The 25058-nt window shown below is 40.0% G+C and overlaps 2 protein-coding genes across 3 annotated transcripts; one reads left to right on the top strand and one right to left on the bottom strand.

Annotated features, from left to right (window-relative positions):
- Positions 1-854: 854 nt before the first annotated feature.
- Positions 855-10511, bottom strand: LOC128055192 (histone H2A type 1-C). Its single transcript, XM_052647603.1, has 2 exons — positions 9981-10511; positions 855-977 (listed from the first exon to the last, which is right to left on the bottom strand). Exon 1 carries the CDS (start codon positions 10483-10485, stop codon positions 10093-10095), a length of 393 nt encoding a protein of 130 aa, XP_052503563.1. The 5' UTR covers positions 10486-10511; the 3' UTR covers positions 855-977; positions 9981-10092.
- Positions 10512-10813: 302 nt separating this feature from the next.
- On the top strand, positions 10814-24364 carry LOC128055203 (histone H2B type 1-C/E/F/G/I). 2 transcript variants are annotated; one of them, XM_052647615.1, is made up of 2 exons: positions 10814-11208; positions 24242-24364. In XM_052647615.1, the coding sequence occupies exon 1, from the start codon at positions 10819-10821 to the stop codon at positions 11197-11199; it is 381 nt and encodes a 126-aa protein (XP_052503575.1). In that variant the 5' UTR covers positions 10814-10818; the 3' UTR covers positions 11200-11208; positions 24242-24364. The 2 variants fall into 2 exon arrangements, with proteins under 2 accessions (XP_052503575.1, XP_052503576.1); XM_052647616.1 differs by lacking the exon at positions 24242-24364 and adding an exon at positions 16922-17049.
- Positions 24365-25058: the final 694 nt, after the last annotated feature.

Genomic DNA, 25058 nt, shown 5'->3' with positions numbered 1-25058 from the left:
GTTACATAAATGGTGAGGCATCCCCACAGTACAAAAACATTAGACAATGCACAGTACCCGCTGTGTTCACATTTGGAAAGCTTTCCAAGATAGACTGTTAAAGAGCAACTGTATACAGTCAGCTATGTTTTAAGAACGAAAGTTGGAGATGGGGGAAAGAAAAAAATACATTCACGCTTGACTCACATTGGCATGAATTAACAACAGGCAAATATACAAGGAAAATAACGTTACTTAGGGGGCAGTGGGACAATCCAGTAAAATTCTCAACATATGCCTGGTTATTTCGATTCCTTTGAACCCTCTCAATGTATCCTTGGTGATCCATTGGCTAAGACTGTGGGCTCACATTGCAGGGGCCGTGGGTTTAATCCCTGATAAGGGAACAAGATCCCACATGAAAGAAAGAATGAAAATGAAGTCGCTAAGTTGTGTCCCATTCTTTGCTACCCTACAGACTGTAGCCTGTCAGGTTCCTCCATCCATGGGATTTTCCAGGCAAGAATACTAGAGTGCATTGCTATTTCCTTCTCCAGAGGATCTTCCTGATCCAGGGATCAAACCCTGGTCTCCTGCATTGCAGGCAGATTCTTTCTCATCTGAGCCACTTTAAAGAGCCCAGTTCCCACATGCTGCAACTAAATATCCTGTGTTCTGCAACTAAGAGCTGGAAAAGCCAAATAAATAGATATTTTAAAAAATGTATTACTTATTCAAGAAATTAGACACATTTTTACCAATGAAAGCTTCACAATAATAGTTCCCATCCCTCCCCTTTCACTCTCCTTATCCCCAAGACACACAGTACACACAATGAAAGAAACCCAGAGTAAGTTTTTAATAGAAAAAATTTTGCACATGCAGGATCAATCAGTGATATCAGAACACTGACACCAATCCATTTATTTCTGAGCATTGATGAGTTTGACAGACACTCTGGATCCAGGCATCTCTTTGTAATGAGAAGCTTTTGAAACCTAAGGGAAGAGAAGAAACCAAAGTAAATGTATTGGGGAACTTCTTTCTTATCCTTCCTCAACATATGCAGAAAAATATACCAACCCGTTTGCTCGTAACTGGTTTGCTTCTTTCTGAGTATTGTGCATGCCAAGTCACCTCTGTCTTATTCCACTTTTTGTGACCCTATGGACTGTAGCCCTCCAGTCTCCTCTGTCCATGGGATTCTCCAGGCAAGAATACTGGAGTTGGTTGTCAAGCCATCCACCAGGGGATCTTCCGAAACCAGGGATCAAACCCATGTCTCTTATGTCTCATGCATTGGCAGGCGGGTTCTTTACAACTAGCGCCACCTCATTTCCTCACAAACACATTCCCTGTGGTAAGAGGACACAACATCCCTGGAAAGATGCTCTAATTTTGCTCTTCAGATAGAGTTGCCAGATTTGGCTAATCAGTTCAGTTCAGTTGAGTTCAGTCGCTCAGTCGTGTCCGACTCTTTGCAACCCCATGAGCTGCAGCACGCCAGGTCTCCTTGTCTATTACGAACTCCCAGAGCCTGCCCAAACTCATGTCCATTGAGTTGGTGATGCCATCCAATCATCTCATCCTCTGTCTTCCCCTTTTCCTCCTGCCCTCAATCTTTCCCGGCATCAGGGTCTTTTCAAATGAGTCAGCTTTTCACATCATGTGGCCAAAGTATTGGAGTTTCAGCTTTAACATCAGTCCTTCCACCCAGGCCTGATCTCCTTTCGGATGGACTGGTTGGATCTCCTTGCAGTCCAAGGGACTCTCAAGAGTCTTCTCCAACACCACAGTTCAAAAGCATCAATTCTTTGGTGCTCAGCTTTCTTTATAGTCCAACTCTCACATCCATACGTGACTACTGGAAAAACCATAGCTTTGACTAGATGGACCTTTGTTGGCAAAGTGATGTCTCTGCTTTTTAATATGCTGTCTAGATTGGCTAATAAAAATACAGTATGCCCAGTGAAATCTGAATTGAAGATAAACAGTTTTTGTTGTACTATAATATGTGTGGTGGTTGTTGTTTAGTCTGTAAGTGGTGTCTAACTCTTTGTGACCCCAAGGACTGTAAGCCTCTAGATGATTCTGTCCATGGGATTTTCCAAGGAAGAATACTTCAGTGGGTTGCCATTTCCTTCTCCAGGGGATATTCCTGACCTAGGGATTGAACCCGCACCTCCTGCATTGGCAAGTAGATTCTTTACCACTGAACCACCCAGGAATCCAGCATAGTGTGTCCCATACAATATTTGGGGGCATACTTATATTAAAACAATTATTTGTTGATTAACTGATATTCAAATTTAACTGAATATCCTATATTTTATCTGGTAACCATATCCCTAGATGCTACTAGGAGGAAACTGGTTAAGTGCACTTGAGCACATCAGCCCAGAGGGACAAGAAGTCCCTAGCCTGGTGTTACAAACAGAACTTTCTGCACTGACAGACATGTTCTATATCTTTGCTATCCAAAGCAGAAACCACCAGCAACTTGAAATATGCTTAGTGCAATTGAGGACCTGAATTTTTTAAAATTTCATTTAATTTAAATTTAAAATGTCACATGTGGCCTGTGGCCTATAATGGACAGAGTAGCTCAAGAATCAGTCATGTATCTCCCTCCAAATGTAGCAAATGGGATTTAAAACCGTTGGTGGTTAAAAAGTTTCATCACTTAGGAATAAACTCACAAATCCCTGCATATTAATGATCTGTTTTTGTGCAGATAGAAGTTCTGTTGCCAACACATTAATCTGGAGTATTCACTCCGAGTATTTCCTGAGTATCTATTATATGGGATGATGTGCTAGGATATGGAGATATATGACAGAATTTTTCAACCAACTCTCTCCATAGAAAATCATGTTAACTGCATAATCCCAGTATTAGAATGTAAAAGGCTCTGAGGTGCCCCATGTGCTGAGCAGGCATCGTAAGGAATGAAACAGCACTGACTTGGTCACATACGCCAGCTGGGTGCTCCTTTTCTTTCCATTATTGTAAACAAACATTTAGTAACCACAGACCCAATAAGGCATTAGAGAAGATTCTTTTATAAATCATATCAGCCAGCAGAGAAAACGAACCAGTGGCTCAGACAATAAAGCATCTGCCTGCAATGGGGGAGACTTGGGTTGGGTCCCTGGGTTGGGAAGATCCCCTGGAGGAGGGCATGGCAACCCACTCCAGTGTTCTTGCCTGGAGAATCCCATGGACAGGGAAGCCTGGCAGGCTACAGTCCATGGCGTCGCAAAGAGTCGGACACAACAGAGCAACTAAGCACAGGGCCACTGAGAGTTATCAGAAGACACTGTCTGATGAGGTTAGTGCAGAAACCTTTTGGCAGAAGGTAGAGTGTGGAAAACAAATGCAGTATACGGTGATTCCAAGTTTCACTGCAGCCCTAGTAGCTGTGTAGGGCAGTGGGAAATGTATCAACAATGGTTCATTTCAGTTCAGTTGCTCAGTCATGTCTGACTCAGTCATGTCTGCGAGCTCGTGGACTGTAGCACACCAGGCCTCCCTTTCTGTCACCAACTCCCGGAGCTTACTCAAACTCTCGTCCATTGAGTCAGTGATGCCACCCAGCCATCTGATCCTGTCGTCCCCTTCTCCTCCCACCTTCAATCTTTCCCAGCATCAGGGACTTTTCAAATGAGTCAGTTCTATGCATCAGGTGGCCAAAGGATTTGGAGTTTCAGCTTCTGCATCAGTCCTTCTAATGAATATTCAGGACTAGTTTCCTTTAGGATGGACTGGTTGGATCTCGTTGCAGTCCAAGGGACTCTCAACAGTCTTCTCCAACACCACAGTTCAAAAGCATCAATTGTTCAGCTCTCAGCTGGCTTCCCTGGTAGCTTGAATGGTAAAGCGTCTGCCTATAATGTGGGAGACTCGGGTTCGATCCCTGGGTCGGGAAGATCCCCTGGAGAAGGAAATGGCGACCCACTCCAGTGTTCATGCCTGGAAAATCCCATGGGCCGAAGAGCCTGGTGGGCTACAGTCCATTAGTCCAACTCTGACATCCATACATGACTACTGGAGAAACCATATCTTTGGCTAGACGAACCTTTATTGGCAAAGTAAGGTCTCTGCTTTTTAATATGCTATCTAGGTTGGTCATAACTTTTCTTCCAAGGAGTAAGCGTCTTTTAATTTCATGGCTGCAGTCACCATCTGCAGTGATTTTGGAGCCCAGAAAAATAAAGTCAGCCACTGTTTCCACTGTTTCCCCATCTATTTGCCATGAAGTGATGGGACCAGATGCCATGATCTTAGTTTTATGAATGTTTTAAGCCAACTTTTTCACTCTCACGTTCATCAAGTATCTCTTTAGTTCTTCTTCACTTTTTGCCATAAGGGTGGTGTCGCCCTTATATAACAATGGTTACTGGGCAGATATTTTTATATAGAAACAGAAATAACCATGTCCTTTCTGGGCTCTAAGTGTGCTTTCTGGGCTGCAGCATCCATTCCCTGGTTCACTCACCAGAATGTTGAGTCCCAGCCCCTCTGTGGGAAGCTGGGATGTCTACATACCATGCTCCCCTTCATGGAACTGTCTAATGGGGAAAGGCAAACAACATGGGATCTGATAAAGACAATCTTAGACTATATTTTAAAGGCTCTCAACAGGATAATTCAAAGAAAGTAGCTTGGAGTGAGAAATAAACAGAGAGAGGTTACTTTGTTTATTTTACTTTTTATATTTGAGGTTACTCTACACATGCTTCTTTTAACACTTGACACACAGATGTTTACAGAAGGTAACAGTCTCTCATATAAGCTCACATAATGGGGCTTTTATTTCTAAATGGTAGACACCCTCTCTTCCGTAGTTTCTCTCTCTCTTTTTTTTTTCTTATTTATTTACTTATCTATCTAGTACTGTTTTGCTTTGCAAAGGGTTGAGTGTCTCTTAATAAATTTTAATGTATATTGCCAGGAAATTTTCTCGAGAGATTATACAACTGTGGCAATCCTTTCTCATCCTTATCATCCTAAGTCTTACTAGTTTTAGGGCTTGTCTATCCATAGGTGAAGGGCTTCCCTCATCGTTTCAGCAGTGAAGAATCCACTTGCAAATATAGGAGACTCATGTTCAGTCCCTGAGTCAGAAAGATCCTCTGGAGAAGGAAATAGCAACCCATTCCAATATTCTTGCCTGGGAAATCCCATGGACTGAGAAGCTTGGCAGGGTACAGTCCACAGAGTCACAAAGAGCTGGACACAGCTTAACAACTAAAGAATAACAACAACATCCATAGGTGAGAAATGCTATTCCTTTGTTGCTGTGATATGCATAACCTAACTTCTAGGAAAGTGAACACTTGTATATATTTTGGTTTGTTTTTTCTCATATGCATTTTCTATTTGAATTTGATAAAATGTATACAATATCCTGTTTAATATTTTTTCTATTATTGTTTGCCCTTTTCTTAGCAGTTTGCAGCTGTTCCTTGTAAATTAAGGTCATTAACCTTTTGTGTATAATGTTTTGCAAATCCTTTATTTTGATGTACTGCTTGTTTCCTACTCTCTTCATGGTATATTGCATCTTTATTTTTATCCTGTGTGGTCTGTGTACCTTCCTATATGGTATTTGTGTTTCCTGGATGGCTTAATAATGACACCTCCCCCTCAAAATATGCACATACAAACTGAGGTTATAAAAAATCTTCCCTAAAATTTCATTTAGCATTTCTATTTTACATTAGATCGTTAATCCATCTGGCTAGATCAATTTTAGATAGGTCTGTCTGGAGAAGAGCTGAGAACGAGCTCACCAAAAAAAGTCAGAGGATGGGTATTGCAGAGAATGAGATCAACAGTGCAAATGTTTTGAAGTACAAAGGAACCTGGCAGGTGGAAGAGAGACCAGTGTACCTGGACAAAGAGATGTAATGACGTCAGGTAGGTAGACTGAGGCTAGAGGTGGTCACGGATGACTCTTCAGGACATGGAAAGGAGTATGGTGAATAAATTAAGATATGTATTAAAGGTATGAGTAATGTGACTTACCAATTTCTTTTGGTGCTATACTGATATTGCTTATTAAGTTTTTTCATAAATTTGTCTACTTATTAATGATACAGTTTTCTGGGTGTAAATATAGACTGTATCTGCCTTTTGGTAGATCTCCTGATGATGCTAATGTTGGTTTGTTACAAGATCAAGGTGCTGAAATAAAAAAGAGAGGGAAGAATTCTGGAGCTACATATATGAGCCCGGATTCTTAATTTTAGTATGTATGGGAAACCCTCAATTAAATTTCTAATGTCTTCTAATAGCACACATGCATTATGCTTAACAGGAATATTTATAATTGAGTTCAACAAATGACAAACCCTTAAAAGATAACCTGCTTCTAATTTTAAAATACATACAATTATTTTTTACAACTGATTATAAGATGTACCACACTTGTAAAAAAAAGAACTCACATGATACATTTAAAAAATAGGAAGTGAATGGCTGACAGATGGATTAAAGGGAGGATATTGCGGTACAGATTATTTGGAAATTTTAAATGAGATTTTGTAACTGATTGTGTTGTGTTAAACTGATCTGTAGTGTTCAGAATATCCTATATAACTGAATGATGATTCTATCTCAGTCTCACGTCTCAATAAATCTCTGAGATAAACTTTTGTCCCTAGTTCCCAGATGTCTTCAGTCATTGGAAGGCCTAGGTTTACCATTCTCATCAACTTGCCCCATTTTAAATGGTCCTCTCCAGGACCCTTGAGGCATGGTGGATGGAAACCTACTCAAGGGCTGGAAACCAAAGAAAGCTACTGAGAGTTTATTGCCCACTAGAGAATTTTCCCAAGTGGTAACTAGGGCTTTTGGATATAAACAGTGACATTTCAAAGTAGGAGGCAAAAAACTATGTTGGAGAGGACAAGCTAGCCCTGAGCAGTGTGGAATGTTCTCTGGTTGGGGAGTGGTCTCTTAGCAGTGTCTTGTAGGTAACAGCTTGTCAAACGACACCTTCTCTGTTTCTTTGAAGCTCTCAAAATAAGTTGCCAATGCAAACTGAATTTTTCAGAATGGATTTTCTACTGGTAAAAGAAGATGTTATTACCAGCCGTTAGTCTGTGTGTGATTAATGTCACCTCTGGTAATAAACTGACCCTCTAGTATTCTAGCACTTTATTAAGTGCTTGCTAATGGCTCAGCCACTGATCCAGCTCAACATTTTCTGAGCATCATTATCAAGTGTTTTTGTATGCTGGGATCTATCCTATCAACAATTTAACAAGATGGGATCCTTGACCTAAAGGATGTTTTGATGAAATACAGAAAATTAATACACTGTATCATTCACTCTTTAATAGTCCAATAAAAATTTTGTTATTGGAACCCAGAGGGGAGAATTCAAGTCTTCTCTAATTCCTTTCTTCATTTACCACAATAAATTACCTTATCAAGTCCTATGGTTCTTTACCAAACCATCTTTCCACTTATCCCCTTTTTTCACTTGTCACATACTAAATGTGTATTGGCTAACACAGAAATGTGTGGCTTTGTAAAGCAATCATCCTCCAATTAAAAATAAATTTGAAAAAATGTAGGAAAAAATAAAATTAAAGTGCTGTGTGAAAAATAACATGTGTGGGTCACACATTCTGAAGATTAACCTCACTTCCTGAATGTATATTCCAGGATGATCACCTCTCCTCTTTCTCTTAAAATTCTCAAGAAATTAGGATGAAATTAGTAATACTCGGTATGTGGGCAAAGTTAAATCCTTTATGTATTATTGAGTTTTACTCTTTTCATAATTCTGATAATCTCCTAGAGAACCGTTGGTTATAAAATAGCCAGTGATTACAAGTACTGGCTTCCTGACTTTGGGGCTTAGACAAGTTGTTTACGCCGTCTTCCGTTTCCTTTATCTTTAAAATTGGGATAGGAATAGTACTTATCTCTAGGATTGTTGGTTAAATTAATATGCTGGACCAACATTGACACACATAAGTGCTTAGTAAGTTTTGGGTATTACTCTTGAGCCACCTGCATACTCATACTGCTGAGCCCATCTTTTCATCACAAGAAAAGCCATCCAGGAAAAAATGGACGCAGGAAGTTGAGGTCACACACCTAGTTAAGTGTTGGAGCTGGCAAGCTGGCAAGTCAATGAAAAGTATCGCAAGTCTTATATAAAGCAGTTCCAACCTAAGAATCCAAGTTCTCCAACATAAAGATATTGTTAGGCAGAAAGAACATGGTCCTCTTAGGGTACCCCTACCTGAGATTGGACTTTCCCCAAACGGATTTTCAGTCTGGCTATCATTAAAAACCTGGGAGATTCTAATGTGTGGCCGTCAAGATGCTCATTTCTTTTTCCGCCACTTTGCCTTCACCAAACACCCATACACTAGCCAGGTTCTTTGGCTAGTGGTTTCAAGGCCAGGCTGGAGGTGGGGCTGAGAGGCAGGCGAGTAGCTCAGGAGGAGGGGAAGAGTGGGATTGAGGCTCCAAGACTGCAGGATGTCTGTCAAAGTTAAGAGGAAGGTGTGTCCAGGGGACCAGCTACTGTTTAGATGATCTCTTCCTGCACATCTGGATTTGAATGCTCCAAACCAACTGATTTCCGTGCAAAAAGCCCCAGCAGTGTTTGTGGGTGCGTTTCCCTGGGCTGCCTAGGTCCCACACTCTGGCTTACTCAGCCTCCTTGTCTACTCCTTTAAGTACAAACTGAGTCATCCAAAATACTCGATGAGACTCAATCCTGGAAAACAGGATCCTAGGGATTTTTGTACAGAGCTAGGTCCCCTGGTGGCTCAGACAGTAAAGCGTCTATCAATGTGGGACCTGGGTTCGAGTCCTGGGTCGGTAAGATTCCCTGGAAAAAGAAATGGCAACCCACTCTTGCCTAGCAAGTCCTATGGACAGAGGATCCTGGTGCAGGCTACTGTCCATGGGGTCGCAAAGAGTCAGACATGACTGAGCAATTTCACTTCAGGTCCTCTTTTGGGTTGGAGCAGCTGATTTACTAGATCTCCAGTAGTAAACTACTTTGGGGAGAACTACAGTCCTGCTCTAACCCTTTAAGGGCTGCGTTGGGAAGCTAGAAACTTGAACCTTTTCATTCAGGCACTAATCTAGGGTTCCTGGAGAAGGCAATGGCAAACCCACTCCAGGGTTGCCTGGAGAATCCCTTGGACAGAGGAGCCTGGCACACAAGTCCATGGGGTCGCAAGAGTCGGACACGACTGAAGAATAGCACACAACCCACCTTACATACAAAACTACTAGGTTAGAAATTAGCCCCAAATATCAATCTGTAAATGGGGGAGAAGACACAATTCTAGTCTAGATTGTTCTGAGCTGCTGCTGCTGCTAAGTCGCTTCAGTCGTGTCCGACTCTGCGACCCCATAGACGGCAGCCCACTAGGCTCCCCCGTCCCTGGGACTCTCCAGGCAAGAATACTGAAGTGGGTTGCCATTTCCTTCTATGCATGAAAGTGGAAAGTGAAAATGAAGTTACTCAGTAGTGCGGAACTCTTAACGACCCCATGGATTGTAGCCAACCAGGCTCCTCCGTCCATGCGATTTTCCAGGCAAGAGTACTGGAGTGGGGTGCCATTGCCTTCTCCTACCACATGTTAACTCCAGGCAGCTTTTCAGAAGCCCCTTTCTAAACACGTGCTGTTTCAAACAGCACTTCGAAAGTTAACTGGAGACCCTGATTTCCTTACCTAAAGAAATGAGGGTTCATTGCAGAGCAAGGCGTCTGAGAGGGTCTCGCCGTCTTGCTCAACATGTTTGCTCTCATCATCCAAGTAATATGTCAAAACAAGTTTATTGAGGCGAGTTAAACCCTTAGGTCTTACCTTCCAAGGCCACATCACCTTACTATAAGAAATACATAACCACTTTGTGAATCAATCCTTAATCGATTTCACTTTATACTTCGAACCTTTTGTTAAGAGTCGAAGGGAGTTTTCCTGCAATGCTTTAGTTTTCGTAAAAATTTAACTTACCTTTTGTTGTTTTACAAATACAGTGATACTAGCTCTTCTTTTGAAAGAGTGGGGGCTCTGAAAAGAGCCTTTGGGTTTAAAAGCACTTCCGGAAACTCAAGTCTCAGTCCAATTACTTGCCCTTGGCCTTGTGGTGGCTCTCGGTTTTCTTGGGCAGCAGCACCGCCTGGATGTTGGGCAGAACACCACCCTGAGCGATGGTCACACGGCCCAGCAGCTTGTTGAGCTCTTCGTCGTTGCGGATGGCCAGCTGCAAGTGACGCGGGATGATACGAGTCTTCTTGTTGTCGCGCGCCGCGTTACCCGCCAGCTCCAAAATCTCGGCCGTCAGATACTCCAGCACCGCCGCCAGGTACACCGGGGCCCCAGCGCCTACCCGCTCGGCGTAATTGCCTTTGCGTAGTAGACGATGGACTCGCCCAACGGGGAACTGGAGCCCCGCCCGCGAAGAACGAGACTTGGCCTTTGCTCGCGCCTTACCGCCTTGCTTGCCACGTCCAGACATAGCAAATACAAAAAAACAGCAAAAAAAAAAAAGACTGCCTGTCAAAACACACCAAGTCTAAAACTAAGTAGAACACTGCTGCTTTTATAGGCATTTCCTGGGGAGTAAATCCGGTTGTTTGATTGGTTATTAGCGAGACTCAGCGAAATAGCCAATAGAATAGCTAAATTTCCATACCTCATTTGCATAGTTCTGCCCATAGATGACAACCTTGCTGTTTATCTTCCAATTAACTAAGACGCGCTCTGCATCCCTCATTAGCATAAAGGCCCTATAAGTAGCAGAAATCCGCTTCCTATTTTTCATTTATCTTTCGTGTTTTCAGGTTTTAAAATGCCTGAGCCAGCCAAGTCCGCTCCTGCTCCGAAGAAGGGCTCCAAGAAGGCGGTGACCAAAGCCCAGAAGAAAGATGGGAAGAAGCGCAAGCGCAGCCGGAAGGAGAGCTACTCTGTGTATGTGTACAAGGTGCTGAAGCAGGTCCACCCGGACACCGGCATCTCGTCCAAGGCCATGGGCATCATGAACTCCTTCGTCAACGACATCTTCGAGCGTATTGCGGGCGAGGCATCGCGCCTTGCGCATTACAACAAGCGCTCGACCATCACATCCAGGGAGATCCAGACGGCCGTGCGCCTGCTGTTGCCCGGGGAGTTGGCCAAACATGCCGTGTCCGAGGGTACCAAGGCCGTCACCAAGTATACCAGCTCCAAGTAAACTTGCCAAGTAAGCGTCTTTACACCTAACCCCAAAGGCTCTTTTAAGAGCCACCCACGTGTGCACAGAGAGAGCTGTAATCTATGTACGTTGGACTTTCATTAATGGGCCTAAGGACTGACGGAACTAGTAGGCTAATCTGGATGAGAAATTATAAAAAAAAAAAACAAAACAAAACATAAAAAGCTGAATAAGAGGCTTGTGTCTTGTAATATTTGTTTAAGAGGCTTGCAACTAGACAAGTCTCCATCACGGCTGAACTGTGGGCTAGTAACGGAAGGCAGGGATACTAGGCGGGCGGAGGAAAAGTGTCGCAATTGTATTTAGCATACAGTGTGTAGCACACAAAATTCCCAAACCGGGGAGTCGCTGGGCGGGATGGGTTAAGGGAGGGGAAAAGCGCACCTAGGAGTAACGTTTCCTTCCTCTAAAAAAGGTGAGTAGATTAAAGGCATAAAATCTGTGCTACAAGGGAAACAAAGAATTTAACGATTTGGGGTAAGATGCAATGTTATTTGATTACTTAACGTTAAAACCCTGTGATCTTCAGTGTTCAGTTTTCTTTGACACCTGCGAAAAATGCAGAGGCCTGTCTGGCGCTCGCTAGTCAGGGCTCCATTGGAACAGCTCCACAATCACCGGCTGCCTAACCTGGAAGTTATGCTAAAAAATGATGTGCAGCCCCGGCCTAAGTAAGGTAGAAGTGTAAATATAGGTCAATGGCATATGCTTTTCACATCAGCTCTTCAAACTGTTTCCAAGTCCCTTAACAGCTGTCATAGGATTTTCCTATACCTCTAATGAGCCTGCCCCATGCTTGAGGATCCAAATCAGACGAACTTCTCCTCTGCCTAATCTGTTTACCCAAAATAGGTTCAAACAAGGGTTTGAAAATTAGGTTCAAACATAGGTTTAAAAAACCCAGGCTGCCTACAAGGTTTTTATTTCGTTCTTTTCCTGTTTTCCTCACATATAAATTCTGGTTTGTCTTTATTGGATGAAGTAATTCTTGCTTGATTTCTCTTCAGTACAGGAGCAGGCTGACTAATCATTGACACTTGACAGTTTATTTCTGAAGAGTCCACCGAGATATTGTTTACCTGAGTCTTACCTTAATCAGTAGAAATGTGACCTGAATATACAGTTCGTCTAGCCCTGGGCACTTTTGAGTTTTCTGTTTCTCTTCCCTCGGCTCATGCATGCTAAAATTTTTGCCCAATTTGCTTCTTGATTTGGTGTTTGGATACACATTAGTGGTTTTACGATTAGATCATTAAGTGATTGGCGCAGTGGTAAAGAATTCAACCCACCTGCCTGTGGAGGAGATGCAACCATCCCTGGATCAAGAAAATCCCCTCGATCTTGTAGACCTTCTTGGAGTAGGAAATGGCAACCTACTCCAGTATTCTTGCCTGGAAAATTGACTGAACGACTGAGCGCCCACGCACAGTAAGAGATTTTGTTTCTGTTGGGTCGCCAAGTTGTGTCCGACTCTTCTGTGACCTCATGGGCTGTAGACTGCCAGAGTCCTTTCTCCATGGGATTTCCAGGCAAGAATACTGGAGTGGGTTGCCATCTGCTTTTCCAAGGAATCTTCCAGACCCAGATATTGAACCTGAGGCTCCCGCCAAGTCTCTTGCATTACAGGTGGACTCTTCACCCCTGAGTCACCTAATTGGTGGCAAAGGACAGGGTCGAATTTGGTTCACTTCTTAATCTTTTGGGGGTTGTTTGAGGATTCTGATATTCTCTGGCAATTGAGAACACAGGATCGGGAAGCTGGTGTTTATCTTTCTAGCCTTTGATGGGATCAACTGTATTTGGTGTTTTGTGTCTATATACTGTGTGTTCTTTTAACTAAAAATCAGAGTTTCTTTCAAAATTGTTTCTGTGATTACTCAGTATGAGTCCAAATAATTGTTACTATCAGCAAAAGCAATATTCCTGCCTCAAAAATAATGTGAATATAAAATGGCCACCTAAAACTTTTTACCTTAATAAAATTGTAGACTTAACAGTAAACTGAAGGAAAAAAACAAGGAAATAGAATCTTCTTCATGGAATTGGCCTGTCTTGGTATCCCGAAGCCTCAAAAGTTTATGATTCAGTAATTCAAAAAAAAAAAAAAATTGTCTCTTCTTTAAGTAAAGTCAGGAGAGAGAAGAAATATGCCATTATAAATAGAGCTATTGAATCACATTAAAAAAAAGAGAGAGAGCACTTCCAATACCTGTATTAAAACAAACATTTAATAGTTTACAATACTTAAAGAGTTCATTGTGAGGGATATGGCACTGGAAACTAGAACTTCCTACCAACCTTTGAAGGATATGAAAGACTTAACTCATATTCTCAGCGATGGTGTTCCTCAAGGCATCTCTAATCATAATCACATTTGTTTGTTTAACCGATTACCATACTTAAATCTCTGTGCTGTTTTTAAATTAAACCTTTAATTTTTGTTACATTTCACAATTAGCTCCTCTAAAAATTGTACGGTGATTGAGAATCTTAAAGCTTTATGAATACAAATAATTTTAATTACTTCAGCAGGAAATTTTAAAAATTATAATGTAAACTCAAATTTTAAATAGCTTATATAAAGGCTAAATACATCAATTTAAAATAAGAGGAAAATCAAATTCTCCTGATTCTTTAAATGTGGCTACGTCTTAAGTGGTAACTCAGGCAAAAAAAGAGAAAGTTTCACGGAATTTAATTAGTAGTGATTGTTAACAAGTTATGAGATAAGAAACAGAACTTCTCCACTATCTTCAAACAACTTAAATATTTTAATACATGGCATGTAATTCTATAGGAAAAAAATCAAACATTTCTAATATAACTTTTTGGATAAATTTACTGGCTTTAAAAATGGATCTATGTCTTTTTATTTATTATTGACATAATGTAAAAGTAATGTTACCATAATATTCTAGTTTACCCAAGCTTAGGGATTATTTTCTTTCAAAAAAAAAGAGCTAATTTGAATTTGCTAAGTTACTTCAACTTGGTTTAGTGATTAGATGAGTTAACATCTATTTATTTAAAATTCTACATTGTGTTAACTATGCATTGAACTAAATTATCACAAAATAGTGATAAAGTGGATAGGTAATGTCACTTTTAAAATGCTATTAATTTTTATAAGATTACAAATCATATTGACTCTGTGTCAACTTAAATCGTGAATTCAAAGTTTATAGATACTACAAAATTTAGGTGGTATTAAGTTGAGTAAATGAATGTGTAATCTTTGGATACCTGAGCAATTTCTAAATTGGAGAATACAAAATACACATCACTAAAAACAATTAGAACTGTGCAAGCCTTTTATTTTTACACAGTTGTGAATGATCATAGATTAATAGGTTAGAGAGCATATAGATGCCTTCGGAGAATGGGAATAGGTATGCTTGTTTTTGCCACTTTAAATCTGTAAAGGGTGTAAGTAAAGGATACATGTGAGCCCAGAGAACAAGGAAGGTTTTGGACGGCCTCCCAGTTTCTTTATGCCTGTGAAGGAATACAGTTGCCTGCTTCCTAAAAGGGCTATTGTTAATACAAACAGCTCTGACTCTACCAAGTACTATAGCTACAGAGAAACACAAATCTATACACAGACAATGGCTATGTTTCGTTTGTTCATTTAATGGGAAGTTGTTCATTAATGCGACATGTGTGTGTAAGTCAGTCAGTTGTGTCTGACTCCTTATGACCCCATGGCTCCTCTGTCCATGGAATTCCCTAGGCAAGAATACTGGAATGGGTTGCCATTCCCTTCTCCAGGGTATCATCCTTACCCAGGGATCAAACCTGGGTCTCCTGCATTGCAGGCATATTTTTACCATCTGAACCACTGGGGAAGCATGCATTAACGCAGCAATTTCAATTTAATATGTGCTGTCTTATTTATGCTGATAAAGTAAATGCACTTTAGAGCTGCTGTTAAAACTTTGAATTTATAATTATATTTATCAACCATCCCCTCAATAAAAATTGACTATCCAAATCTCTCATACTGTTGGTAAAACCACCCACAGACTTTATAGTCATGTAACCAAAAATAACTCCGACAGCAAGCACAAACTAGTTCAGATTTTACAAAAATGTTGATTAGCTCAAAGACGTAACAGGTGATTGAATCTTGCCTTATCTCCAATTAGTATAACTTGAAAAACCATAAAGGTGGGACAGTGAACATTAACAAGTCAATTTCATGTTATTGTTTCAAAATATATGGATTTTTTTTTACAACCTGGGAATATATGTAATCCTTTTAAATAATAAAAAAGGAGATCATAGATAAAATATTCTTATTAGAACATATCAATCTATATCACTCACTAACTGCTAAGAGGATAATACAAATAATTTAAAGTATAAGTACCTAAAAGATTTTAATTTTTACTATAAAAATAAAACTTTATTTTTACTATACCAAAATTTTATTTCTAACCATAATAATAATGATATAATCTACATCTGAGTAGTCTCAAACTCTTATCATTTGAAATTGTACTGAAAAATCCATGTGACTTGTCTTTTCTTCACTTGTGGCATGTTTCAATTATCAGATGTTTCCTGAAACTAATGTTAGCTACACTTATCATATATAAAATAAATGCAATCTACATGTCAAACAAAGACTTTAACAGACACACCTCTAACTAATATAAAATTAAAAGTTGTATTAAAAGAGACATTTTTAAAAATGTCAACTTTTAACAATGCTGTGCTGTGCTTAGTCATGTCTGACTCTTTGCACCCCCATGGACTATAGCCCACCAGGCTCCTCTGTTCATGGCGATTCTCGAGGCAAGAATACTGGCGTGGGTTGCCATGCCCTCCTCCAAGGGATTTTCCCAACCCAGGTATCCCGAGTTGCAGGCAGATTCTTTTTACCACCTGAGCCACCACGGAAAGTGAAAGTGAAAGTGAAGTTGCTCAGTCCTGTCCGACTCTTTGTGACCCCATAGACTGTAGCCTACCAGGCTCCTCTGTCCATGGAATTTTCCAGGCAATAGTACTGGAATGGATTGCCATTTCCTTCTCCAGGGGATCTTCCCAACCCAGGGCTGGAACCCAGGTCTCCCACATTGTAGACAGAGGCTTTAGCATCTGAGCCACCAGGGGAAGCCCTTAATAATGCTAAAGTGAAGTCACTCAGTCGTGCCCGACTCTTTGCGACCCCATGGGCAGTAGCCTGCACCAAGCTCCTCCATCCATGAGATTTTCAAGGCAAGAGTACTGGAGTGGGTTGCCATTTCCTTCTCCAGGGAATCTTCCCAACCCAGGGATCGAACCCAGGTCTCCCACATTGTAGACAGACACTTCACCGTCTGTGCCACCAGGGAAGTCGTAACAATGCTAGGAAAGGCCATTTCCAGTATTTTAAACTATGAGTGTTTTTAAAGCTTCAGGACTAATGGATTATTTTTTTCACATAGTAAACACATTTAGAATTCTACCACTTGGATATACACTCTCATTGAAAAGTGAATCTGGATACTTACCAAAAGATTTTCAGAATTTGGGAAGTAGGAAGTCTTCCTCTTAAGATTCTACAGATCCAGATGAGATCTAGAACAGATCGCTTTTTCCTTCTTCTTCCTTTTGTGTTACTCTTTGACCTTTTCTCCATTATCTGTTTTTCCAATGATTAGATTTCAGATTTATTCTTCCCAAGTATTAGAAGACTCTCTGTGTTTGGCTTTCCCAGGTGGTGCAGTGCCTGCCAATGTGGGAGTCACATGAGACATGGATTTGAGTCATGAATTGGGAAGATCTCTTGAAGGAGGAAATGGTAACTCAAGTATTCCTGCCTGGAAAATTCCATGGACAGAGGAGCCTGGCCAGCTACAGTACACAGGATCATTACTGAGAGAAGGAGGACTCACGAGTATTTAAAAATAATTTAAAATCCTTGGAATGTAGTCCTCTGTACCTTGACTAAAAGTTTTTGAACAAAAGACTGTGTACTTCATAATGTATTTCTGAGTATGGCTCAAGTAGTTAAAACTGCAATTAGAAAAAATGACACTTATTTAATTTAATTCCATGAAGATGATCTTTGAGAACTGTTCTATTTTCAGTTCAGTTCAGTTCAGTCGGTCAGTTGTGTCCAACTCTCTGTGACCCCATGGACTGCAGCACACCAGGCCTCCCTGTCCATCACCAACTCCCGGAGCTTACTCAAACTGATGTCCATTGAGTCAGTGATGCCACCCAACCATCTCATCCTCGTCATCCCCTTCTCCTCCTGCCTTCAATCTTTCCCAGCATCAGGGTCTTTTCAAATGAGTCAGTTCTTTGCATCAGGTGGCCAAAGTACTGGAGTTTCAGCTTCAGCATCAGTCCTTCCAGTGAATATTCAGGACTGCTTCCCTTTAGAATGGACTGGCTGGATCTCCTTGTAGAGTCCAAGGGACTCTCAAGAGTCTTCAGCACCACAGTTCAAAAGCATCAATTCTTCGGTGCTCAGCTTTCTTTATAGTCCAACTCTTACATCCATACATGACTACTGGAAAAACCATAGCTTTGACCAGATGGACCTTTGTTGGCAAAGTAATATCTCTGCTTTTTAATATGCTGTCTAGGTTGGTCATAACTTTTCTTCCAAGGAGCAAATATCTTTCAGTTTCATGGCTGCAGTCACCATCTGCCGTGATTTTGGAGCTCAAAAAATAAAGTCTGTCACTGTTTCCATTGTTTCCCCATCTATTTGCCATGAAGTGATGGGAGTGGATGCCACGATCTTAGTTTTTTGAATGCTGAGTTTTAAGCCTACTTATTCACTCTCCTCTTTCATCAAGAGGCTCTTTAGTTCTTCTTCACTTTCTACCATAAGGGTAGTATCATCTGCATATCTGAGGTTACTGATATTTCTCCTGGCAATCTTGATTCCAGCTTGTGCTTCTTCCAGCCCAGCGTTTCTCATGATGTACTCTGCATAGAAGTTAAATAAGCAGGGTGACAATATACAGCCTTGATGTACACCTTTTTCTATTTGGAACAAGTCTGTTGTTCCATGTCCAGTTCTAACTGTTGCTTCCTGATCTGCATACAGATTTCTCAAGAGGCAGGTCAGGTGGTTTGGTATTTCCATCTCTCAGAATTTTCCACAGTTTATTGTGATCCACACAGTCAAAGGCTTTGGCATAGTCAATAAAGCAGAAGTAGATGTTTTTCTGGAACTCTCTTGCTTTTTTGATGAACCAGCAGTGTTGGCAATTTGATCTCTGGTTCCTCTGCCTTTTCTAAATCCAACTTGAACATCTGGAAGTTCATGGTTGACGTACTGTTGAAGCCTGGCTTCAGAATTTTGAGCATTACTTTGCTAGCATGTGAGATGAGTGCAATTGTGCAGTAGTTTGAGCATTCTTTGGTATTGCCTTTCTTTGGGATTGGAATGAAAACTGACCTTTCCCAGTCCTGTGGCCTCTGCTGAGTTTTCCAAATTTGCTGGCATATTGAATGCAGCACTTTCACAGCATCATCTTTTAGGATTTGAAATAGCTCAACTGGAATTCCATTACCTCCACTAGCTTTGTTTGAAATAGCTCAACTGGAATTCTATCACCTCCACTAGCTTTGTTCAAAGAGTTCTCTAGTCTTTCCCATTCTATTGTTTATCTGTATTTCTATTTCTTCTATTTAAGACATATCAATTAAGTACTTGAAGATAAAGGAGATTTCAAATATTTTTTTATTATATATGTGATTGCCCTCATGAACTTTTTGTTCTCCTTCTTTGTTTAATATGCAGATAACAAAATGTTCCAAAGAGGAGACTAAAACCCACTACAGCTTTGTAAGAGTCTTGATCAAAGTGGGGAAGTTGAGAGACTTTGATGCTGGAAATGGTGAAGATATAGCCTAAATGAAAATGAAAATACTGATTGAGAGTTGGTGGAATATATTACACAGAGGCAGCCTGTCACATTATCCTTCACAGCCAATCGTGAGAGTTTATAGAGAATCATCATCGTTATTATTTTTAAATCCTCTTTGGTCTATGTAAGAACAGATTGTCCACAGTGAACTCTTTCCTACTGAAAATAATGTACAAACATGATATCCTGTTCATGGACAGTCTACAGGCATTTTCTCCCTTCTTTATATTATATAGACATCTTTTTTGACCTTTTTGGATGAAACAGTCTATTGCTTGACATACCTTATACACAAATAAACAGTGTGCTAATAATTAGAACAACTTTGAGTTACTGTTTGACAGACCTACTATTCTGAGCCTGTGGTGTGATAATAATTACCTACTTATGAAGATGGGCTGAGGATTAAATGAAATGACAAATATAAAATATTTGTCCTAGAAATGATATGATGCCAGTAAACTGACGGCACAGCATTGCTCCCTGATGACTAAAGTGTAGCCCCTGGAGACAGAACCTCCAAATTTAACTCCAGCTTGCCAATTATTAGCTGTGAGACTGATGCAAGCCATAAATCTCTCTGTGCTTCTTCTCTATCTTGAGGATGATAGTAATAGCACATACCTTCTAGATGTTTGTGATGATCAAAGACCTTTAATGAAAAAAAAAATAAAGATCTTTAATGCATAGAACACATTTTGAAGAGTGCCTGGCCCATAGTAGGTACTCACTTTTTGTGTGATGTTTGACAAGTTTCACTTATATCCTTTACATCCTAAAGGGTACTAAGGCAGCTTATGATTGAAGACCTTGATAGGAATTTCAAAAGCAATATGAAAAGATTGCCAGTGGATTCCAGTGAATTTACATTGGCCCAACAAGTCAAACGAACATGCATTTTCTTTCTCCATTTATACTTGATTAGGTCCCTAAGCATATACCTAAGGACATAAAGAATGATAGCTATAATTTGTCTTGAAACTTCCAGATTTGTAAAGATGTATAGATTCAGTACTTTGCAGTCCAACAGACCTAAATTCAAAAGCATTAAAAATGAGTAGGCTTTTCCAAACTTTCACCTTGTGCAATCCTGGATGACTAAGCATGAAAATAAATTGGGCCAAATACACAGTTGCCTGTGAAATTGTCAGCAAATCTAGACTCTGATTAAACTTTTTGGACTCTGAAAATTAGCTTGACATATCCTCAAGTACTATATGTTTATTATAAATTAGGAAAAAGAAAGTAAATTTGGAGAATCAGCCACTTTCTTATTGTCTCACATCAGTTCTGAGAGAGGAAAATGAGGCTTTGATTTGCTTATTTAAAAACTCACATAACCTTATCATCTAATAAGCAATTTGTATTATAATTAATAGAAAGAGCTAGTTTTGTCTTTCTATGGGTATTCATGGTGTTAGATGTCCCAGCTGCAGGCTCAGAGGGATGAAGGAACAAAAATGCCAAGGCTTGTCTCATTCTGTGAGGAAACTGACATAGATAGAGGAGGAGATACTGGGGTAAAACCTTGATCTTATCACTTTCAGCCCAAGTTCTCGAACAGTAAAAGAATTGGCTTCAAAAGCAATAAAGATAAAACCTTATTCCCATTTTCTTTTTTCTCTCCTCTACTTCTCTTCTTCTTTGTTTTTATTTTCTTTTCACTTTTTTCCCTAATATAATTGACCTTATCTCTGTTGTAGGACAGGATATAAAAATAACAACGATTTAAATGTGCCCTTTTCATTGCTGGATTTGCATGAACAATTCAGATGATAGATGTTACTCACTAGATTTTTAAACACATGCATTTTGGCTTTAGTGCACTGAAATACATATATTTTTTTAATTGAAATGAATAAATACATATTTAAGAATTCTACAGAGATGATGCAAGTTCTGAGATCTTGAAAGGAAGAATGCCTGCTAGCTTCCAAGGTGGGTCAAGGATACCAGCAAGCATCAGGGTGAAAGTTTTTTGGAGGTTCTGGAAAATGCTCAGCATGCTTGACTCTAAGCATCTGAGTCTGAGCCTGACTCCATCAATTCTAGACATAAATAGTGTGAGTGGATTGGATTTTTTTTTTCCCTACATATATATTTTTAAAGATATTTTTAGATCAGTTTTGGTTTACAACAAAATTGAGAGGGAGGTACAGAGATTTCTAAAATATCCCTAACCTCCCCCACCACACACACGCACAAACACGTGTAGCCTTTTCCATTATCAACATCACTCATCAGAATGGTATATATATATATATATATATTTTTTTTTTTTTAGCCGACCAAGGATGAACTTATATTGACACAACAGCATGATCACCCACAGTCTGTAGTTGACCTTACGATTCATTCTTGATGTTGTATGTTCTATGGGTTTGGTCAAATGTCTAATGACTTACATTTACTGACATGAAACACAATTTGATGGGCTCTTCCCCCTGCCCTCTGTCTCGTGTTCTACACTGCAGTCAGAGTTGCACATGCTTTGCTTTTCTTAGTTTTTAGCCTCCCACATATGCTAGAACTCCATCTTTGTTATTTCTACCACAGAAGGAATGTAGACAGAGTTGCAGAATGGTCTAAGGAAGGGTTTCTTCCCTTTCTCCTTTGGCCCTATGGACCATCCTCTGGTTCTTGTTTGTTTAAAGGCCAAGGAGCCATCTTCAGTTGCCGGGGTCCAGCCCCGGTGGATCCAGGGAATTCGAAGGGTGGACGGCGTTGGCATGGAAAGACTTGTTTATTTATTAATATAAGATTAGATTAAGAAACTATAGTGTAGTAAGAAGATTAAGTGGAGGAAGAGGGCTGAATAGCTTGGTTTACGCGGAAGACCAATAAAATTCCAGACAAGGAATTTGCACCATCTACGTTGGGCCACCGGCGCTCGCTTGAATATCTAAGGGTGCCTCACCTTAGGCTCCCTTTCGCGAGGGTCTTAACAGCCAGGGCAAAGTAAGTAGACCTGGCGAGCCTCCGCGCCCCAGATGGAAATTCAGCCTGAAATTAAAGTAAAGAGCAGAGAGAGGGAAGGGGAGAGAAGAAGAGAGAGAGAGACACGGGGGGAGCCAGATTCTCAAGAAACCAGGCCGAGAGACTAGTTCGAGAAACTGGTCCGAGAAGCTGGTCCCCTCCTTTATTGTTCAGGAGGCCTTTTATACTTTTGATAAAACATGGAGATCAATGGGTAACACAAAATTATGTAGCGTTCGCAGCCCAGACTCTTTCTGTATATCATTTTGTATACAAAAGGTCTCAGGTGATTTACATTATCTCCTGGCAAAGAGGCTTGTTAACACCTTTTGGCTCTCTTCCTTAATGAATGTAAATTTTGTTTCTCCTGAAGTGTTTTTCTTTAATCTACATCTCCTTAAAGCGCTAAAGTTACATCTCTATAGAACAAAGGCGCAGTGGGTTATAACAAAGAAGGTATTTAACTCAAAGATCTAATGTTGCTAATACAAGGTCTACTACTTGTTTTTCTATATACCAACTAATCTAAAAATAAAGGATATGAAAATTTGGCAGCAAGCATTGACTCAACAAATGAAACTTTTAATCAGTCCTATTCTAAAGATTTTGACTCCTCCGAAGCTCCTACATTCCTAGGATGTTTTAAGCTTCCTGTGCCTCCTGCGGTCAGGAGGCCTCAAACAATCACATGCGCAGCTGTACGAGTCCTGCAGGCAGGCTAGAAAGCCATCAGAGGGGTATTTGGATTGGAACACTCTTTCAAATGCAGAAGACTAAAGCCCTAAATTGACTTTTTCCAGAAAATGTCAGAAGAGTGGAAAAGCAGAGCATAAAAGCTGGCAGATTTTTGTTGGGGTACATGCTTAGGAATTTCCAGAGGGGCCCCTGAAGTCTGAGCACGCCTTGCGTATGTCAGCTTCCTTCCTCATGACCTTGTCACGGGCGGGATTCCTCACACTGGCTCCCGGCATTCAGTGATGATCTCTTGGAAAAAGACAAAGTCACTGTCCTCTTGGAGCTTACATCTCAGCCAGGGAAGATAGGCAACAAGCAATAGTTAAAATAAGTAATTATATAGAATATGAGAAAGGAATTAGTGCTATGGAAAGGGAAAATATAAAACAGGGGAATCAAGAGGATCGGTAGATATAATTTGCACAGTAGCACTCATTAAAATGTTCAATATAACAAGAGTAGCTAATACTAGTGTAGCACTTAGTATGAGCCAGCTACTAGTCTTAAGTGCTTTCCTCTGTTAACTCAGTTTATTCTCAAACAGTAAAATGTTGGTTGCAAAGTGCTTACCCAGCTCTTGGAGGAAGACCCAGGAATGAGAAAAAGAAGAGAAACCAAAGCCCTATACATTCTACTTTTGAAGTGTCTTGAGTACTTGTCTCTTCTTCTAGCACCCAAAGAGGGGTTGGAAAATACACTTTGTAACAACCCAAGAAAGAGACTAAGCATTTGGGTATATTTCCATTAGATGTGTGATTTGGCTTATTTAAAAGTGGGGAATGACTGCATCTGCCAGCAGCCCAGAGGGATGAGCATCTGAGAGAAGGGAGGCTTCTGGGAACTGTTAAAACTGCTTAATGTGGGAATAACAAGCTAGAACTCATCAACATGTCGTCATGCAAGCGCCTTCCTCATTCCTCACAAGCGGTTCCACAAGGCTCACCACAAAGCACCTCACCCTAGAAAATCCCCATCACCTGGCCTTTGTCACTATGTCTCCTTTGTGAAAGCCCTAACACTCTTTCCTCACCTGATAAATGACTACCCGCCCTTCAAGACTTAACTCAAACCTGACTTGCTGGACACTAACTAGTTCATGCTCATCTTTTATTTACAAGTGCACACAGACTCAAGCACTGGAGGGTTTGGGTTTACTGTAGAGGGTGGCACACCATCCAACCGCTGCCCCACCTGGGAAACTCAATCTCTCCAAGCCTTAATTTCCTCAACTATAAACCACGGAGTACCATTATAGGTACCTCAGAAGCTTGTGCAAGAATAAATGAATTGGTACCTATAAAGAGGTTAGAGCACTGCCCAGCACAGAACAAACATCCAAAGAACATTAGCCATTGTGATTATTGTTGTTCTGAGTCAGTATCAGATATTTGATGAATTATAGAAGTGAATTAATCAATCAATCTCTCTTTTTACAGGAGGAGCAAATGGGCTTTAGAAAAGTATTTTCCCACTACTGGTCACCGCTGAACTTTATTATATCTCAAAAATAAGTCAATGAAAATGACTGATACCAGAAGCAGATAAAAAATATTTTCAACCATCATGGAAAAATCAATGAGAACCTGGCTAAAGCATTTATTTTGAGTATAAAAATATTAAATGGTCATTTGAGAAATTTGCAAGAAGAAAAATACATAACAGAAAATTAAAACAAATCTTAGTATCTCTTTTCTATATGTATATAAGACCTATGAATATATGAATATGAACATATATGAGATTCACCTATAAAAATATATGTCATTTAAAAACCAAATTTAAGTATCATGCTATATATGTACACATATTGAGTTTTCTAAGTAATATGCCTAGAAACATTATTTAATGGGTATATTATTACTGATACAAGTAGTCCTCTGTTACTGGCTATTTAGATTGAGTTCCATTTTTATGCATTATAAGTCATATAGGTCACACTTCTTTGTATGTAAATCTTTGTTTAAATATTTATTTCCTTAGAATAGACTTCTAGAAGTAGAATACTAAATCCCAAGGTAAAATCATTTTTTAATATTCTTAATATATACATTGTCAAATTACCTTTCAGAAGGACTATGCCAGTTTATAATCCCAGTATAATTTAAAAATTCTTGTTTTCATAGCTGTCATTTTTACTGAGAACACTTTTAAAGCATTGTTAAACAGATAGATTAAAAAAAAATTGAACTGTAATTTCCTTTATTATGAGTAGAGGTAGTATTTTTCCCCATACTTTTATTTGCCATGAACCCA

This window comes from Budorcas taxicolor, chromosome 11 (genome assembly GCF_023091745.1).
Source record: "Budorcas taxicolor isolate Tak-1 chromosome 11, Takin1.1, whole genome shotgun sequence".
Classification (NCBI taxonomy): Eukaryota; Metazoa; Chordata; class Mammalia; order Artiodactyla; family Bovidae; genus Budorcas; species Budorcas taxicolor.
This window is presented reverse-complemented; position numbering and strand designations above follow the sequence as displayed.

Coding starts and splice junctions, on each gene's coding strand:
- LOC128055192 (XM_052647603.1), bottom strand. CDS start 10,485: ATGTCTGGACGTGGCAAGCAAGGCGGTAAGGCGCGAGCAAAGGCCAAG.
- LOC128055203 (XM_052647615.1), top strand. CDS start 10,819: ATGCCTGAGCCAGCCAAGTCCGCTCCTGCTCCGAAGAAGGGCTCCAAG.